The sequence below is a fragment of the Podarcis melisellensis genome (genome assembly GCF_964234715.1).
Source record: "Podarcis melisellensis genome assembly, chromosome: 16".
Taxonomy (NCBI): domain Eukaryota; kingdom Metazoa; phylum Chordata; class Lepidosauria; order Squamata; family Lacertidae; genus Podarcis; species Podarcis melisellensis.
In genome coordinates this window covers 19409794-19429656 of record NC_138533.1, presented here as the reverse complement: position 1 = coordinate 19429656, position 19863 = coordinate 19409794, and the positions used below count along the sequence as shown (strand labels likewise).

Below are 19863 nucleotides of genomic sequence, written 5' to 3'. Positions count from 1 at the left end.
AAAAAGAAATCTTGGATATCATTTGTTTTGGGAATCACGGGGTGAACCTGGGTTCCTGAAGCAAACCCAGGTGTGGCAGGTAAGCAGATCAGGAGGTGTCAAAATGAGGCTGTAAAGTGTGGCTTGTGGGCAGTCTGGTCTGTAGAGTGGATTAAGGCAAAAGTGGACCTTCTTCTGCTGCCTGTGGGCTGAGATATAAAAGCAGCTCAGGGACAGAGGAGGAGAAGCTGCTTCCTGGGAGGCCAACTAAAGACGTCCCTGGGGAGAGTGCTGATAAAGAGGAAGATTCCATGCTCCAATTCCTGGCCTTCCCTTCAGGTGTAAACAGTTCGCTTCTGTTTTGCAACACATCATTGCTTTTGTGTGCCTTTGTGTTGTCACCATTGCTGCTGCATTTTCTACATTTTGCAAAGGCCTGGGGTGGGTCTCTAGGTTTATTCTGCCCACCAAGGAAATGGTTGTATGGAGGTTTAGTTAGTTATTTACTGCTTCTGTCCACTATATTTCTGTTCTAGAACAAAACTGTTTTTGTACTACGTGTCTCAGTGCTGTGGGCTGTCAAGACAGGACATAATATTTTCTCCTTTTATCTGATGAGAGAGAGAGAGTACACACACACACACGTATGACCAAGCTGCATTTTTGCAATGGTAGGCAAATGAAATCGGAGTGTGTACTTTGAATCAAATATCAGTGGGTTGTAAAGGTGATTCATTGGTTTAAGCTAAATTTAAGAGTAATTCCAGGACATTTAGAGGATTTGCTTTAACTTTGCCCTTATTTTAAATGGGAAGTGCATTTGCTCATGTTTTGTGTCTGTCTTAATAGACATTTTATTGTATTATTTGCAATGGCCTATGGCTACTAAGCAATAAAGATTGATCATGCACTGAAAACAAGGAGGGAAATGCCCAGCCATCCTAGTGATACAAACCAAAATGGTTCAGCTCCAGTAAATCACTTTGGAGGCATCTTGAATATTACTCAAAGTAAATAAATGTCATCAAATGGACAAATAAATATAGCCTCTTTAACAAAATTCCACTATTAGCAGAATCCAAGGCTTTGCTTTTAAAAATTCTAATTCCATCTGTAAAATGGATCCATTCAAATTTTTAGTCGCCCCAGGCTGCGAAAATTCCAGCTGGGTAACCGAGATCCAGGGACTCTACTGTAAAAATGGGTTGGGGTCTCATTAGTACCACAGAACGTCTTTGGAGGACAGAGGCACAATGCGTCAAAAGAAGCATTTGCACAAAGGATGGCTTTGAAAGGGAATTAGGCAAATGCACAGAGGAGAAGGCTACTATCCTGAGCACACCACAGCTCAAAGTAATTCCCACTAAATATACTGGGACTTAGTTCCTACATGGGATGGCCCTGCAAAGAAACCAAGCACTAGGGCTAAACAGAAGAGGTTATACAAACATCTACAAGGCATAACCTTGTCCAGAACTGAATACTGGGCATGGGACCATGCCCCTGCCAGGCCAGGGGAAGCCAGGAGTCTAAAAGCTTTTCCATATATAGCACTCAAAAGTTTACGCATTTGGGTAGGGCAAGGATAGGGAATATGCCCTCTGACAGATGTTATTGGACCCCAGTTCCCATCCTCTCTCACCACTGGCCATGCTGGCTGAGTCCATCAATATCTGGAGGGCAACAGATTCCCCATCCCTGGGTTAGGGAATCATGAGCCAATTGCACCAAAGACACCAGCACCCAGAAAATCACCACTCTCTCTCTGGACAACTAAATTCCATTCACTTTCTATTGCTCCTCTTCCCATGAGATCAAGCTGATCTCGCCAAGCTTCCCTGTTCCCCTCTACATCAACAACTCATCCTAACCAGCTGCCCAATCCCCTGAACATTTCTGCTGATAAGTAAGTGCGCACAGGGCCACAAGTTGTCGGCCGATCTCAACATCAGCTGCCAAGTGAAACCCGTTTCTGTTTAAGCAGGCGTTTGGCCTGTTGAGCTGATTTCGTTTCGTTCCACTACTCTGTGTTTTAATGAGTCCTCGGCTGAATGCTTTGGCCCAGACTTTCTCATCACTTTCAGTGGGGGAATGAAAATGCCCCCCTGGAGTTGGCCAAGAGTGATTAATTTTCGCTTGGGGATGGCGGCTTGTCACTCATTTAGATGAGGCAGCAGAGGGCTTTCTAATTTTCTATTCTTTCTCTGCCTTCTCAACTTCACCTGTCGTCTGTTGGTTACACTTTGGGGCTAGTCTGGAGAGAGCTGAACCACGAGTCCAGATTCAGATGACAAGCTAAGACAAACCATGGCGCTCAGCACAGCACAACAGCAAAATGGCAAAGCTGCAATCTCCCTGGAAGTCCCCATGTTTGCACTAAGCAATGGTTTTGTGTGACATTCAATACAAGTCTGTCTGGATCTGTGGCTCAACTGGAACTGTCCGGGGTGCTGACTGCTTTGTCTGCCTTTTTTGGAACTCAACCTCTACTTTGCCCTACTTTGTTAACCTGCACCTATCCTCTGTCTTGACTGATCCCACAAGAATTTAACCTCTGCTTTGCTTGACCATGTTCACTGGAATCTGACATCCACTGGAATCTAACCCCTGCTAGATCCAATGTCACTTGCGGGATCCTGAACTGCGAAAGGTGGGATATGATTTGTCATTCTGCTAATCTGAACCTGGAACTTGCCCCCACTTGGGCTAAAACACACACATCTGGCCAGGAGCTGCTTGGGACAGAAGAAGCCTGTACATGCCAATCCAATTCTGAATTGGCCCATTTGGTATTGAATTTCTCAATATGATGCTCAGCTATATTACAAACCAAGTATTTCTTGAAGAAGCTCATAAATATCAATCCAATTCTAATCAGACTGGAGTTAGTTTGCCCATCATCAGTTGTAGTCAAATGAATTGGCCCCAGCCGGTCAACAATCCCCCACTCCTCTGAGCTGAGAATCTTGGGTGTAAATGTAAATGCAGGTAATTCAATCTGTCTTTCTAAGTCTCGCCTTCAGACGCAGCCAGCCCTGTCTGAAAATGAATGACTGTCTGGGGTCTTTCGAGGACACCCAAATGGATTTGATAGTGTGCTGTTCCTAGAGTTCCTTCTCTAGCTGATGAAAAATGGTTGCCTTACTTCCCACAATCATTTTTCTTAAGGGCTATGCATGCATTTTGCCATGTTGTCTGACTGTAGAGGGACCTCTTGAAACAAGAGTGATGGAAGGAACTGCTCTCATCAGTGTGGAGGAAGGAGAAAGAACCATGATGGGCCAAGATGAATGGCAGGCACCAACAGGTTTGCACTGTCAATGATCTACTTCTGTGTAGTGATCAGAGAGGAACAAGAGAGGTCTTGCTGTTTTGAAGGAAATGTAGAGAGCTGCCTTGTTGCAAGCCGAACCATTGGTCCATCTAGCTCAGCATTATCTACACCAGGGATGGGGAACACTTTTCATCCCAAGGACCGCACTGGTGGGCAAGGCCAGGAGCAAAAGGGAGGGCAATAAATGCAAATATTACCTTTGTACAGTAGGCTAGTTCCTATGCACACCCATATACCCCTTTCTATCCTCCATGCAGGAAAGAATGATCAGAGTTCAAGGACACATTCCAAAAAAACACTCAAGACAGGTGTGAAGCAAGGCTGCTGGTGGGTGTGGCCTGCGGAGAAGAGGTGTGGCCTGGGAATAATTCTGTAGGCCAGCTAGAGAGGCCTGGAGGGCCACTTTTGGTCCCTAGGCCTCAGGTTCCCCATCTCTGATCTAAGTCAGTATTGTCTAAGGATGGAGGAAATCTGTGTGTGTCCCCTATGCAACAGATAGGAACATAGGAAACTTATACCAAGTCAGACCACTAATCCATCTAGCTCAGTAGTGTCTACACTGACTGGCAGCAGCTCTCTAAAATTTCAGGCAAGAGTCTCTACGCAATCCTACATGGAGGTGCTAGGGACCTCTGCTTGCAAGGCGGACGTTCTAACCCTGAGCTATGGCATGATGTGCTGTTGATTTCCCTGTGATCCTACAATGCTTATATATCTCTTGTAAACCGAAATGCATCCACTGGTGTCCTCTGCTCACGTATTTAAAAATGAAACCTTCCCAAACAGATCCGTAGCCTCCTGGGGTCTTGTTTGGTCAATGTGCAGGGGCAAATTAAGAACCTCGCTTTCAGAGATGTGGACAGGCAGCTCCTGCGGTTCAGAGCAAAAGCTCAGGACATACCTGGCAAGTTGAACTGCTTCTGCTGCCGCGTGCACTGCGGGGAGGGGTGTAGGGGAGAGGGTGGTGTGGCACTGGGCGGCAGAGGCGGAGCTGGTGAGGAGGGCGTGGATGACGTCGTCGAGGAGGGGTTGCTGCTGGAATCAGGCTGGTAGGGCACTGGAATGTGGTCCTGCGGGAAGAGGAAGAACAGACCAGTGAGAGTGCAACTGGTGAGTGTCCATGCATGTGAGCTCTTGCCATACAAGATGGGATCCTGAACCAATAAGTGAAGTGACTACTAGCCGGCGAGATCTCAGACCACCTTGGACACCGAGCGGGAAAAGATTCTCAGCAGTGCAGCAAAGCACCAGCTTGAGCTTGGGAACGATCCCCTCCCATAGGCAGCCGAGTAAGCATCAAACATTGGGGGTGAGGAGGAGTGGCTGGGGGGAAGAAACAGCCTCCTGTTCCCCACAGAGAAATCACAAGTCAGCTCAAGTTACTCTCCATTGATTATTCCTCATGGGCCATTTAACTTTACGGAGACAACAGAGGGCACTTCAGGGTAAGCAGACAGATGGGATTTTTGTACAATGCTGCACATTCTTATTGCGGCTCTGCAGGGACTGCAGCACACACACCCCCCCCAGAAATAGGCTTGAGGCTGTCAATGGAGAGCAGCTCCTTTTAACACAGGGAAAGGAAGACACAGGGAACAGGTAGAGCAAGGGTTGGCAACAAGGCGCCCATGGGTGCCAGTGTGCCCGCTGGCATCCACTGCCAGAGGTCTCAGTAGACACCCCCTTGAAAATTGGCAATGCACCAAAGACTGTTTGCTGTTTGTGCTCAGCTCAGTACTGACTCACTGAACTCACCTCCTTAAACATGCCTGCGTTTCATCGGATGCCTGGATTGAACACCCTTCCTCCCTTCCGTTCTGAGCAGAGGAGACGTTCAAGCAGTTTCTATCTGTGAGCCGCAGCAGCCAGCACTGGGCTTATAGCACATACTTGACAAAACATGGGCTACTTCTGATTCAGAAGACATGTCATCCACAGCGGAAGCTGGTCCATTAGGGCGAATGGGGCACTGCCCCACCAACCTCGGTCCTGATTCTTCCAATCCCACCTGCCTTCTTATTTACAACCAGTCCAGGGGGTAGCCCTGGCCACAAGCTTCTTCCTCCTTAAGAATGAGTGTTGCCCCTCGTGCAACTCAGTAGGGAGGAGAATTGGGACGAAACTAGAATTAGATGGCCGTCATAGATTGCAGCTCTGCTTATCATTTGCTCTAGCGCCACCTACTGTTGGCCTCTCCTGCCTTCTGCCCTACCAAAGGACACCAGTCATTCCTGAAGTATGCATAAAAAGGTACAGGTAAAGGACCCCTGACAGTTAAGTCCAGTTGCGAATGACTCTGGGGTTGCGGCGCTCATCTCGCTTTACTGGCCGAGGGAGCTGACGTTTGTCTACAGACAGATTTTCGAGGTCATGTGGCCAGAATGACTAAGCTGCTTCTGGAAAACCAGAGCAGCGCATGGAAATGCCATTTACCTTCCTGCCGGAGCAGTACCTATTCATCTACTTGCACTGCCGTGCTTTCGAACTGCTAGATTGGCAGGAGCCGGGACTGAGCAACAGGAGCTCACCCCGTCACGGGGATTCGAACCGCCAACCTTCCAATCGGCAAGCCCTACGCTCAGTGGTTTAGACCACAGTGCCACTCGCATCCCATACATACATACATGTATGCATACAGCATCTGAAATGGCAGCTCAAATGACACCTGAATAAATTGGCTTTTCCTGTATTGCTAACCCACACTAGTGAAATCAGGTTACTAATCTGCGGCCGTACAATCGCTTTCACACCATCCCTCTTGCTCGCTCTTTTCTGCTGGGCCTGGGGGAGGGAGCAGGGAGGGCACAGCAGACAATGAGTACTTTCTTGTACTCAACTTGTAATGAAAATGCTAATGCCATGAACCTAGATTTGGATGGCGTCTAAAAGATACTAAATTTTGCCTCTCAGATGTTGAACTTTGCTCTTCATCGAGTTCTGAAAAGCAAAGGACCTTGTGGGAGGACATCCACAGAAAATGCCAAACAAAACAGGATTGCACCTGTTGAAATTAATGGATCTCAAATTAGTTGTCTCCATTCATTTCAATAGCTGTGCTCTGAGTGGGGCAAACGTTTGCATATGATTGCTGGTTTAAATTTTCAGATACATTCATTTCTAAATCTTTAACGCATTTTAGAAATTAAAGGGAGAATTCGGAATTTAGCCAAAAAGTTGGGTAGGGAGGTGGGATAAAAGCACACTGGCAGAATGCAAATATATGCAAATTAATGATAATGACACCAGGTCCTCACCAAATCACCTTAGGTTATGTCATAAACATATCAATTTAGGCTATATCATAAATGACTGCTTCCCTCCTCACACCTTTCAGAATACATGTTGTTTGGATTCTATACTGTAACAGTTGCATTGACTCCCTAGTTAGTGTCCAGGGGCAATTTAAAGCGCTGGTGTGACCATATTTAAAGTGCTGCTATTGGTATTGACATATCCACACACAGATATTGGAGTCCACACTATAGTACAAAATTCCACTCCTCTAGTCGTAGCCAGCTGTCTTGTTTCTATACAAATAAATAGTCTATACAAATAAATTTGCTCTTGTTTCTATACAAATAAATAGTCATTTATCTGGGGTTTACAACTCAATAATAGGACCAAAATATATGCATTGCACTGACATGAAAAATCATGCTCATGGCAAAGTTTTGTCTCTTCTGTCTGACCATCCTACCTTAAAGCAGAGTGAAAACTTTGATTCAGAGAAATTAAGCTCTAGAGCTCACCCAAAGGCTTCCCTCTTCCTTCAAGAGTTAACACAGAGATGTAGGAAGTTGTGTTTATACCAGAGCTCTGTCCGTGTTGGCCACTCTGTTGTCTACACTAGTCCAAATATTGCTGGACTAAAACTTCCAATATACCCAGCCAGTCTGGGTCAAAGATGCTATAGTGACTGGAATCTAGCTACATCTGGAGGGTCACAGGTTTCCCTTCTCTGATTTAGAATTTTTGGAGAACATCAGCAAGTTTGATGATGGGGTGATGTGGAGTAGTGTAGTGGCAAAATCACAGCCACACCCTCTCTCAGCCACACCCCCTTTATAAGATTATGCAATAATCTGATAATTCTGCAGGGGGGGATTAGGGGTGCCTTGCAACGATCAGCGCAGATCTCCATGTGTTGCCTTTCAGTTGGGTCTACTATTTTCTGTGCAAGTAAATGGGCAAAGGATTTGGAGTGCTCCAAAATCTTCTTTCCAAGTGACCTACCTAAGCTGTGTCACCCTTGAAGTTCCACTGTACATAACAAAACTTGCACACCATTCTTTTGAAGCTAAAGCACCTTATTCTTTGGGTGTTCCACAATGCTTAGCTTTGAAGCAGAGAGAGCAATTCCTCTGTGTTCTTCCCTGGAAGGACCCTAGGAGCCAACCCTCAGTGGCTGACTAGCCACCTTTCAACCTGATTGGCTCAAATCAGCACAACTGGTGAGAAGTCTTCATCTGAATGGTTTGAAATGTGGAGTGTGCAGCTCTAGGTTGGAGGAGACAGGGACCTTGCTGCAGAAATAGGACAGGTCTTCAGTTCCCATGTACCACTACATTTCTGGCTATCTGTTAAAGCTGGGGTGGGATGTCACCTACCCAGTCAGACTATTTGTTCATGAAGCCCAGTCTGCCTCCCCTGGCTGGAGGCAGCTCTCCAAGGTCTTAGCAGTGCCCACTGCAATGCAACATTATTCGTTCATCTCTCGGCTTGACAGCTTCTGCTGCTGTTGAACCAGCTTGCTGCTTAAAAACGCCTGTCCCAACCTCACCCACCCCCTTCCAAAACAGGTTTCTACTTAGCCTTGACCAGATTTGCTGAAATGTATACCAGCCCCTTTGAGATTTGAATTGGCAGATATGCCTGGAAACCCAAGAAGCCATCTGCAAAGTTCTGGCCCAGCAGATGGCTGAACAGACCAGCAAGTAAACTGGGGGATGCTATTTTTCAAAGCAGAAAAAACCCTGTGCCAATTTCCTCCCCTCCCCACCACAATTCATTTTCATTACAGAGCACTTGTTTCCATGGCAAGCAAGGAAGGGTCTCTCTTTCCCCCCCCCCTCCCATTTCTCCAGCAGTTCCATTGATGGAAACATAGAAACATAGTTTTATACTGAGACTGACCATTGGGTCCATCTAGCTTAGTATTGTCTACACTGACTGGCAGTGGCTCTGGCTCTGCCTATCATTGGCACTGAAGCCACCCACTGTCAGTGTCCCAGTTTCTGCCCCCCCAATCCCAATGGGCACGAGCCACTTCTGACCTTCAGCCTACAGAGCTCTGTGCTCTACCATGGAGCTATTGGTTCCCTGGGGCTTCCAGTGTAACTGGCTTGCAGTCACTCCAGTCCCACCAAAGCAACTCTGCAACATCTCACCTTGTTGATTTTGTTGGTTTTGGGAAGCGTCTGGCTGATATGCAGGTCCGAGTATCTGGGGGGCTTCCTCAATGGGTTGTTAATATCACATGGCACAGATTCTGTCCGGACTAACCTTGCTGGATCAAAAAGAGAGAGAGAGAGAGAAGAGAGAGAGGAGAGAGGAGAGGGGGGGGAGATGGAGAGATAGGGTGGCGTGAAGGGGATGGAGAGAAAAATAGAGAAAGAGAAAGATCAAGGTTTTAATTTTGCACTTAATCCACATATCTAAAGAGCAGCTTCCTTTGAAGCTCCTAGAGCTTATGAGTTCAAACCCAAATGAGAAGCTAAACTTCCCCTGTGCCTAACTACTCATGAGGGGTAGAGAAAGCTCCAGCCCTCCAGGTGTGGTTGGACTCCAACTCCCATCATTCCATTAGCCATGCTGGCTGGGGCTGAGGAGAGCTGGGATCCCACAGATTGCCCATCCCCTTCTTTTGACTTAGGCCACATTCACCCCATACATCAAAGCAAAGAATCCTGAGGGCTGTTGCTTGTTAAGGGTGCTGAGTGTTGTTAGGACACCTCCCAGAGCTACAATTCCCAGAGTTTCCTGAAAAAAGTGATTGCTAAACTACTCTGGAGCGTTTTCCCCTTATCACGAGAAACCTCAGAGGCCCACAGCACTCGCTTACTTTGTGGGGCTCCTGGTAGGTCCCTAGCTCCAAGGAAGGGCAGGGCCCTTATCACAGGATATATATTTTTGGCTCTTGAAGGAGCTGCAAGTTATAGCCAGAATTCATTGCTCTGCCCTCCTCCCCTTTGTGTAGCTTATCTTTCTTCTGTTCCCTCTAGCTTCTTCTCTGTTCTTTAGCCTTGTCTGAACAAGATTCCCTCCTGTACTTGCGTTCCTTTTTATCCATCATAGAATCATGGAATCATGATTGTATGAGTTGGAACTGCAGAGAATTTTAGAGTTTGAAGGGACCATATGGGTCATCTTGTCCAACCCCCTGCAATGCAGGAATCCTTTGCCCAACATGGGGCTCGAACCCACAACCCTGAAATTAAGAGTCTCATGCTCTACCGACTGAGCTATCGCTCCTGTCTCGCTCCCGGCCAACAATCAAGCCTGTTGCTCTGGATGGCTGCATTTTGTGCCTCCCTTGCCCTTCACTTCTGCACTCCCCTTCCTGCCCAACTTCTGCTTACAGTCGGGTTATCTGGCTTTGCTTGACCATCTCCCCTGCCAGCCGGTTTCACTTTGCACATCGGTCCGCATCCTTAACCCACAAGAACAATCCTCTTTCAGAGAAAGAGAAGCACTCTGGATCATATCCATTGTACATGTATACTCTCGAGCATTTCCTCCCGGCCTATGTTTCTGTTGCCATTTACCAACATGGAACCAAATTCCCTCCACCATTTGGTTGCTACACACTGAGACACGCGATTTCCTTTCTTTGCAACATTTTACAAGCTGTTATGACCTTCGCCATCACAAATCAATTTCTGCGCCACCGGCTCAATGGGCTGCCCCTTCCAGATGGTTAATTAATATGTCAAATGCTCAAGTTACCCAATACGGGCTGCTGGAGCACTGCAGCCTCCATTGTGAAGTTTGACCATTGAGTGCCAAATATTTTTTCTCCGTCTTTCCAGCCAGTCACAGATCCGTGCTGGGACCTGGTTTCTTATCCCTTGCACTGCTGGTTATACGGGAGCTATTTGTAAGCAATGCTCAAGCCTGGCTAAATCTCTTCCCACCATCACTTTAAGCTTGTTGTAATTACTTCCAAATGTCTCATTCATTCTACCCATCCCTTGAGTGTCACAATACAGTGGTACCTCTGGTTAAGAACTTAATTCGTTCCAGAGGTCCATTCTGAACCTGAAACTGTTCTTAACCTGAGGTACCACTTTAGCTAATGAGGCCTCCTGCTGCCACTGTGCCGCCACTACATAATTTCTGTTCTCATCCTGAAGCAAAGATCTTAACCCAAGGTACTATTTCTGGGTTAGCGGAGTCTGTAACCTGAAGTGTCTGTAACCTGAAGTGTCTGTACCAGGCTCCTTATCCCCTGTAGCCCCTCATCTTTTTATGTTCCTTTGCTCTAATTCCTGTTCCACCAAAGATATTCCCACCTAAGCAGTGGTTCCCTCACCCAACCAGGAAGTGGTATAATCACTTCCTGTTCAAACCGGGCCTTTGTCTAAACAACAAGAGTACAGTGGTACCTCGGGTTACATACGCTTCAGGTTACATACGCTTCAGGTTACAGACTCCGCTAACCCAGAAATAGTGCTCAGGTTAAGAACTTTGCCTCAGGATGAGAACAGAAATCGTGCTCCGGCGGCACGGCAGTGGCATGAGGCCCCATTAGCTAAAGTGGTGCTTCAGGTTAAGAACAGTTTCAGGTTAAGTACAGACCTCCGGAACGAATTAAGTACTTAACCCGAGGTACCACTGTATTCATTCAGTGCTCCATGGCTAGAGATGTCTGAGAATTCCTACAGGAACAATATAGTATAAAAGAAATGAATGATGCTCAGTTTTTTTGTTTTTTGTTTGTCCCATGTCTGAACAGAAATTTATCCAGTGGATATGGTTAGTATTCACTGTTGTTACTTTCATTCTGCTAATGATATGTAATTATTTTATTGATGGATGGATTGAATTTATATCCCACCCTCCCTCCCCAAAGAGCCCAGGGTGGCAAGCAAATGTACGATTTAAAACAAAGAAGAATGCAAAAACATTGCTAGACAGATCAAAACATTATAAGAACATTTACAATTAAGAACATCTAAAATCAGTTACAGTCATCAGTTTAATCTTTTTTTAAAGAAAAATTATTCCATCCAATGATCTTATGGATGCCAGGAACAGTATTCTTCCACCAACAAATGTCTGGGTAAACAGGAACATTCTCAAATTCCACCTGAAAGTTAGTAACGATGAAACAGGCACAACTCAAAAGGGAGAGCATTCCACAACTGGGGAACCACCACAGAAAAGACTCTGTCATATAACACCAGTCTTGAAAGACCTACATTGGCTCCCAGTACATTTCTGAGCACAATTCAAAGTGTTGGTGCTGACTTCAAAGCTCTAAACAGCCTTGGTCCATTATACCTGAAGAAGCATCTCCACCCCCATCGTTCAGCCCAGACACTGAGGTCCAGCTCCGAGGGCCTTCTGATGGTTCCCTCACTGCGAGAAATGAGGTTACAGGGAACCAGGCAGAGGGCCTTCGGTGGCGGCGCCTGCCCTGTGGAATGCCCTCCCATCAGAATTCAAGGAATTAAACAACTATCTGATTTTAGAAGACATCTCAAGGCAGCCCTGTTCAGGGAAGTTTTTAATGTTTGATGTTTTATCGTGTTTTTAATATTCTGTTGGGAGCCGCCCAGAGTGGCTGAGGAAACCCAGCCAGATGGGCGGGGTATAAATTATTATTATTATTATTATTATTATTATTATTATTATTATTATTATTGCCAGCTGGGTAGCCCCCAGTGATGGCATTATGAAGGCTTCATCTACTCATCGTAGAATCTTTATGTCTCACCCGACCCCACTGCATTCTGCTTCCTTTGCATCAAAATGAACAGTGTGGAATAACATAATTACATTTTTTTATTTTAAAAAATAAGCTCCAGCAGACAGCGAGAAAATAACGTCATTTTTGTTGGGTCAAATGCTAACAAAATGGAAATAGCGCTGCATGCAGCAACTATGGGTCAGGATGGAAAGTGATGCTTTCTTCTATCTTTTCTGTGACTTACGGTGGGATTTAGGGAGATATTGTGAACCCCAGATTCTGACTATTGCAAATAATTAATTTGCCATTGATAACCTAAATGATTATAGCCAATGCCTTTCTTTTTCTTGGACGTCTACACCAAAGATTTCACCTGACTCTTCTCTGCCTTTTCGTTTCCCGATGCAGAAGCCTTACAATTAGGCACAAATAAGTAACTCATTAAAAGCATTTAGCAAAAAAAATCAAGTATTCTCCCAGTGCAGGTGTATTTAGCAAGCATCAAGCAGCAGGAGCCTCATTAGAGCTAAATGAAATGCACATTTCTGATTCTGGATTTCCAAATGGTCCCCCTCCAGGTAATCACTTTGGCATGGGGAACGCTTTAATGAAAAGGCAAAGCCATCTTCCGGCAAGAAAGGCTTCCTCCTGGGGCCTGGGAGGCTTCCTCTTCATATGCATGAAGTGGTCTCCTACAGCTAAGGGAGCTTTTTGCATGAAGCCCTGCTCATGTCAGCTTCCATCCGGCTGGCACTGCTCCTCCATGTGGTGGGAGGCAGGGATGGTCCAAACCAATCTGGTTCACAATCCCCAGAACAATGCTCTAAAGGTCATAGCTCAGGGGCAGGGGCGTTGGCTTTGAATGCCAAAGGTTGCTGGTTCAGATCCTGGCATCTCCCAGTAGGTATGGGAAAGGTTCTTGCTTGAGACCCTGGAAAGCCACTGCCGGTTAGTGCATACCCTCCAACATTTCTCTGATGAAAATAGGGACGTCCTATTCCATTATTATTATTGTTGTTGTTGTTGTTGTTGTTGTTGTTGTTGTTGTTATTATTATACCCCAGCCATCTGACTAGGTTGCCCCAGCCACTCTGAGTGACTTCCAACATATATAAAGCATAATAAAACATTAGCATTTTTTAAAAAAAACTTCCTAATACAGTCGTACCTTGGATCCTGAATGCCTTGGTACTCGGACGTTTTGGCTCCCGAACAACGCAAACCCAGAAGTGAGTGTTCAGGTTTGCGAATGTTCTTTGGAACCCAAATGTCCGACGGGGGTTCCGCAGCTTCTGATTGGCTGCAGGAGCTTCCTGCTGCCAATCGGAAGCCGCGTTTTGGTTTCCGGGCGTTTTGGAAGTCGAATGGACTTCTGGAATGGATTCCTTGGCCCGGGGATTGCACAACTGCATGGCCTGCAACATTTCTCCAATTAAAATAGGGACGTCCTAAGGAAAAGTGGGGCATTCTGGGATCAAATCAGAAACCGGGATGGCTTCTGTAAATCCAGGACTGTCCCTAGAAAACAGGGACACTTAGAAGGTCTGTAGTGGAGACCATACTAAGTTAGACGACCCAGTGGCTGACTCAGTATAAAGAAGGGCAGTGGCTCAGTGGTGGACCATCTGCTTTGGACTAGGTTCAATCCCCAGTGTCTCCAGGTAGGGCTAGGAAACACCTCTGCTTGAAATCCTAGAAAACCTGCTGCCTGTGGTCTGTGTAGAAAATACTCAGCTAGATGGACCCAGTATTAGGCAGCTTCCTACATCCCTCCATGAGCAAATGAAATAACAGTTAAGAAAGAAAGAAAGAAAGAAAGAAAGAAAGAAAGAAAGAAAGAAAGAAAATGGGAAGGAAAGGGTTAAAAGATCCAGGGCCCGGACTCAGGACCCTCATCTCGTCCCCCTGCCATGATCACTGCAGGCAAGAAAAGAGGAAGGAGCGAAGCAAAGGAGAAGAGCAGGCCTGGGAGTGCCCAGAGGAGATATGTACCTGGCTCGGCGTTTGAAGAAGAAAGAAAGAAAGAGCTACGAAAGGCAACTGTCTTGCTCTGTCCTGGGCTACAAATCAGGCGGAAGATCTCAGAGACACGGCGGTAGCTGCCCTTACCTCCACGGTGGATGATCAGCAGGTGACATGGCGGGGCCTCTTTGGTACATTTGTTGTGGCACTTTAGCCTAAGAGACGGGAGAGACAAGAGCACTTTGAGAACCACAGTTTGGACTAGGAAGGGCTGTAGCTCAGTGGTCAGAGTATCTGTTTTGCACACAGAAGGTCCCAGGTTCAATCCCGGCTGGCATCACCAGGTATAATAATAATAATAATAATAATAATAATAATAATAATAATAATAATATACCTGGAGGAGTGTCTCCACCACCATTGTTCAGCTCACAATGAGGTCCAGCTCCGAGGGCCTTCTGGCAATTCCCTCATTGCAAGAAGTGAAGTTACAGGGAACTAGGCAGAGGGCCTTCTCAGTAGTGGCACCCGCCCTGTGGAACTCCCTCCCATCAGATATCAAGGAAATAAGGAACTACGCAACTTTTAGAAGACATCTGAAGGCAGCCCCATATCTGTAAGTTTTTAATGTTTGATGTTTTATTATGTTTTTATTAATAAATTTGACTGGGTTGCCCCAGCCACTCTGGGCGGCTTCCAACAGAATATAAAAAAACACACAACAAAACATCTGACATTAAAAACTTCCCAGTACAGGACTGCCTTCAGATGTCTATGGAAAGTCATATAATTGTTTAACTCTTTAACTATTTGACATTTGATGGGAGGGCGTTCCACAGGGCGGGTGCCACTACTGTCAAGGCCCTCTGCCTGGTTCCCTGTAATTTCACTTCTCACAGTGAGGGAACTGCCAGAAGGCCCTCGGAACTGGACCTCAGTGTCCAGGCTGAGAATGTCCCCTGTCTAAAACCAGGAGAGCCATTATCAATCCGTGCAGACAACAGTGATTTGGACCAATAGATCTGACTCAGTATGAGGCAGCCTCCTCGGTCTTTTCTATGGTGTCTCAAAGACAGCTGTAACTATTCTGCATAAGTACCTCCATGCCCCACCTGACCAAAGGGTCGGCTGACTCTGCCTACTGACTCAGCTACTTATTCCCCAAGCAGTGCTTGGACCTTTGGGGCAATAAAGATATTATATATACACTATATAATATATAGGCGCCCATTGCATCATAATTCTTCTTATTAGCCAGTATGGTATGGTATAGTAGTTAGACTGTCGGGTTTGAAATCCCCACTTGGGGGACCTTGGCCCAATTGCTAACTCTCTACCTAACCTACCTCTCAGGGTTGTTGTGAAGGCAAAATGGAGGGGAAGAACCATGCACACGACCTTGAGCTATCATCTGGAACTGCAGTGGCCCTTTGTCTACTCAGACTGTATGTGTGAGAGCAACCTGATAGCCATGCTAGTGTAGGGTTGCTGTGAGGATGAAATGTGGAGGCAGGAAACCACGTATCTTGGAGGGGAAGTAGGATACAAAATGCGGCAATAAAAAAGAGGCAGATTTCCTTCAGTCAGTCCCCTGTTGGTATCAAGAAGGCTGGCATGTAGCCTACAAGTAAAATCTTGCACACAAACTCAGGGTCCATCATGGCATTTCTAAGCCAAGCAAATTCATTAAGAACTACTTTGCTTTTATTACAGATGTATGCATCAAGGAATATGTTAATCCTCCGGCTCAATAGGCTTCAATTTGGAATTCATAATTGCTATTTAATGTCTCATCTTTATTTGTACTTTTGAACTATTATTTAGATGACTGGGATCTTTTGCTGCAGTTCTTTTCCTCGCTTCTTGGATCACTTGGACGTGTTACGGAGGGGAAGGGAGCTGGGGTGGGCTCTTTTCTATGTTCTCACAGTTGTGTACTTTGCTTGTCATGAAAAACAATAATAATTACTTGTATTTGAAAGATGGAGGGAGAGGGAGAGAGAGAGACGTACTTGCAGTTTTTACATTTCAGTCCAAACAACATTCCTTTCCCACAGACAGTGCATGTCTGAGACATCCAATACTTGGTGGAAAACCTGTGCAGAGCGAGAGAAAGAGAAAGAGAAAGGTTGACCTTTGTTAAGACTTAAGCAAAAGCTCCTTCTCAGAACAGTGAAATGTGTTATTTTTAATAAACCTGATTGTGCTCTGCTCTCCCTAGTCACCAAGACCAGCAGCACCAGAATTGCTTATTGATTCTGGTTTAGGAAGCCGATGCGAATCAATTCTGCTTGCAGCATGTGCCGTTCTATCCGTGAGTGGGAGTTTAGAATGTGAGGAAACACATCACAATTGTTAATTTCAGTCAGCTAATCAGGGTCCGTATTTGCTCATTAGCAACCCAGGGAGGTAAAACAAAACTGGTGATCTTAAAAAAGGAGAACATGGACTCATGATTTTATTGGAAACGAATCAGGACCTCAGCATGCCCTATGAGCGGGGAAACACCTTAAAAATGCCTTCACTGCTCCAGGACATGTCTAGTGAAGCTGTTGAGGTGGTTGAACCCGCATCCCACTGTGTTCCTTTCCTTCCTGCCTGTTACTGGTCCATCTTATTCCCATTTCTTCCAATAGAGTAGGGGGTGGGGGGGTGGCTACTGGCAGAGCATTTACTCAAGGTCAGGAGGTCATAGATAAAGCACAGTGGTTTTATCGACAGAAGCTGGAGCCTTATCTAAGTGATATCAGAAATTGAAATAGTGCTTAGAAGGGGCTTTATTGAGACTGGGCATTGACACACACACACCAGGACCGGCCTTTTGCTTATCAGCACTCTGCTTCCAAGATTATAATGCAGCAAATTAAACAGCCCAAGCAGACTCCAGAGAAAGGTTTTTCTTCAGACTACTCATGCTGTTGAGTGGCTCTGTCCCTCAGATAGGATGAGGTGGGCAAAAGTGTGGGTAAGGGTTGGGCAAACTTCGGGGCTCAAGGCAGCCTTGGTGTGATTTCCAAAGCACCCTATTGGGATCAGTTTAGACCCCTGGTAAGAGTGATCTGACTCTCTGCTGGGCAGAGACAAAAAGGGAGGAGAAAGATGGGGGTGTCAGTGGGCCTTTTTTCTGATGGAACTCTCCGGAACTCCATTCCAGCTCCTCTCAGGCATTCATCCTGAGTTCCAGCACCTCTTTTTCTAGAAAAATAGCAGTAGGTGTCAAAAAGAGGGGGAGAAAAAAGGGGGGTCAGAGAGAGAGAGGTGTCAGAAAGAAAAAGGAGTGTTGGAAAGAGAGGGAGCGAGGGAGGAAAGAAGAGATATCAGAGGGAAGCGGGAGTCAGAAAGTGAGAGAAGAAGGATGTCCTCATCTGCTTTTGACTCTGGTCTCTGCCCCACCCAAAGCTGGCATGCCGCCCCACAACAGATGACCCAGCCCAACAGAATGCAGCCCTTGACAGGAGGGTGGGGAGTTACCTGCCCTGACCTGGGTTTAAAGTGATTCAACTGAAGAAGGCTGTCAGGTTGCCAAAGCCAGTAACTGGGAGAAATAACCACAATGCATTTTCTGGTTTCTTAGGGAGGGGGCTTGCCCAGTGGTGCTGCAGCCATTGCTTATCCGTTCCTTCATTTGAGAGTTTACAGTTGGTATGTAAACAGTCTGGTCTGGTCAGCTGATGCCTCACCAGTGAGCAGTAAATGGGCGAGAGACGGTCTCAGAGGAATCTCTGTGTTTTTCAAATGAGGTATCCAGCAGAGTCCATTTTCAGCAATCAAGGATGCTTCATAATTATAATGGATTTAAGAGGAATACAATATTTCTGTGGTGGGGAGAGAAATGGCATTACACTTTGGGGGGTCCAGCTCTCCTCACAGCAGGAGCCAGCAGCTCTTGGCTCTCGAGAGACCACTGCTAGCTAGTCCTGCCATTTTGCTCTCAGCCAGAAGAAGTCAGATTCCTATGGAGGGGGACAGTACAGCTTGCTCCCTCCCCACCAGGTCTTGGGACTGTATTTCCATCCAGATTGAAGACACAGACGACATCTCCTCCTCCATCTTCCCAGTGGAGTTTAATGGGGTTACAAGGGCCTGTCAGTGCCACCTACTGACTGGAGGTCAGATGCTACCATAGAGTCTCTAAGGTTCCAAAACTAAAATTTGCGCCACCTACTGTCAGACTCTCTGTCCAAACAGGGAAAGCAGATATTGGGATGGGCTTGAGGGGGTCCTTGGCACAGCGCCCTTCCATTTGCCCTGGAGTGATGCCATGCCATGGGCATTGTGGGAAATTAAAATGGCAGCCAAGAAATGCAGCCACACATTTTCCTCCCCCCAGAATTCTATGGTGATAGGAACATAGGAAGGAATATAGGAAACTGCCTTGGGTCACATTCGTACATACAGTGGTACCTCTGGTTACAAACTTAAATTGTTCCGGAGGTCCATTCTTAACCTGAAACTGTTCTTAACCTGAGGTACCACTTTAGCTAATGGGGCCTCCTGCTGCCGCTGCGCTGCCAGCGCACGATTTCTGTTCTCGTCCTGAGGTAAAGTTCTTAACCAGAGGTACTACTTCCGGGTTAGCGGAGTCTGTAACCTGAAGTGTTTGTAAAACGAGGTGTTTGTAGCCCGAGGTACCACTGTACATTTAAATCACTATGATACCACTTTAAACAGTCATGACACCCCCCAAAGAATCCTGGGAAACTGATGGTTGCTCATTTCTTACTCACTGGTAACCATTTGCACTAGACCCTCAACAGAGTAGGCAATAATTCTCCCTTACCTGAAACCATAACACTCCTGAGGTAAACTGTTTCTCAATCATAACATTTTAAAAAAAGAAAGAAAGAAAAAGACATATCTGAGTTTTTTCAATCACCTCATACCTGTGTTTGATTGAGTTTCCAAGATCCCGTCGAGGAATTTGCGGGGACCAGCGAGGTACTGAGAGTGTATCTAAAAGATAGAAATTAGAGGGGGAAAGAGTTGATCCCAGGCGGTCAGATTCAAAATTATTTCTGTCACAATAATCTGTCTTATTACATATCAGGGATGCCATTATGAATTCTGAAAAACAAAAACTAAAATAGCCTTCTAAACAAATCTCAGCATCTTGGCATGACATGTGGGATACTGTGTTGTTGTCGTACTGTGTGGAGTATAGCCAGGAATGCCCTTTTCTGGGTACTCCATTCCATCTCTCTTCATCCCCACTCTCTCATTCCGCACTCCAGGATTCCATGGCCACTTAGTATGCTGTTTGCAAGGCCATCCCAATACATTTTGGCACCTGAGGCGAACCTCCTCCCTGCCAGGGAAGACGGAGTGATTGAAGAACAAGTGGTGCGAGGAGACAAGCAGCACCTCCTATTCACCAAGACACCATTGAAGAGGCGGCATTGAGGGGACAGATCCAGCCTCCAAGGAGTGCGCTGCAGCTGTTAACCATCCTGCAGCAGAAGTAGTGAGCGATGCATTCCTTGGAGGCTTATGCTGCTGCCCCTCTGGATCCTGCTTCCTGCGGCAGTCGCCTCACTTTGCCTCATCCATGGGCAGGGTTGGATTTAGGTCTGATGAGGCCCTAAGCTACGGAAGATAATGGGGCCCTTTATATGTCCAGCTGTCCTTTGTCAACAACAAATTTTGTGTTGAATATATGCTATATGGGGTGGCACTGTGG

At 46.1% G+C, this 19863-nt stretch overlaps 1 protein-coding gene across 1 annotated transcript in view; it reads right to left on the bottom strand.

The window, feature by feature from the left end:
• The window catches only part of KSR2 (kinase suppressor of ras 2), a gene marked incomplete at its 3' end in the record, with an annotated part of 186466 nt that overhangs the window by 59408 nt on the left and 107195 nt on the right, over positions 1-19863 (bottom strand). Inside the window, exons 6-10 of the mRNA XM_081892157.1 lie at positions 19070-19139; positions 16199-16282; positions 14334-14401; positions 8701-8819; positions 4215-4383 (exon numbers count right to left, since the gene is read on the bottom strand). Of these exons, the coding sequence (XP_081748283.1) occupies positions 4215-4383; positions 8701-8819; positions 14334-14401; positions 16199-16282; positions 19070-19139 (510 nt within the window). The remainder of the gene's footprint in view (positions 1-4214; positions 4384-8700; positions 8820-14333; positions 14402-16198; positions 16283-19069; positions 19140-19863) is intronic.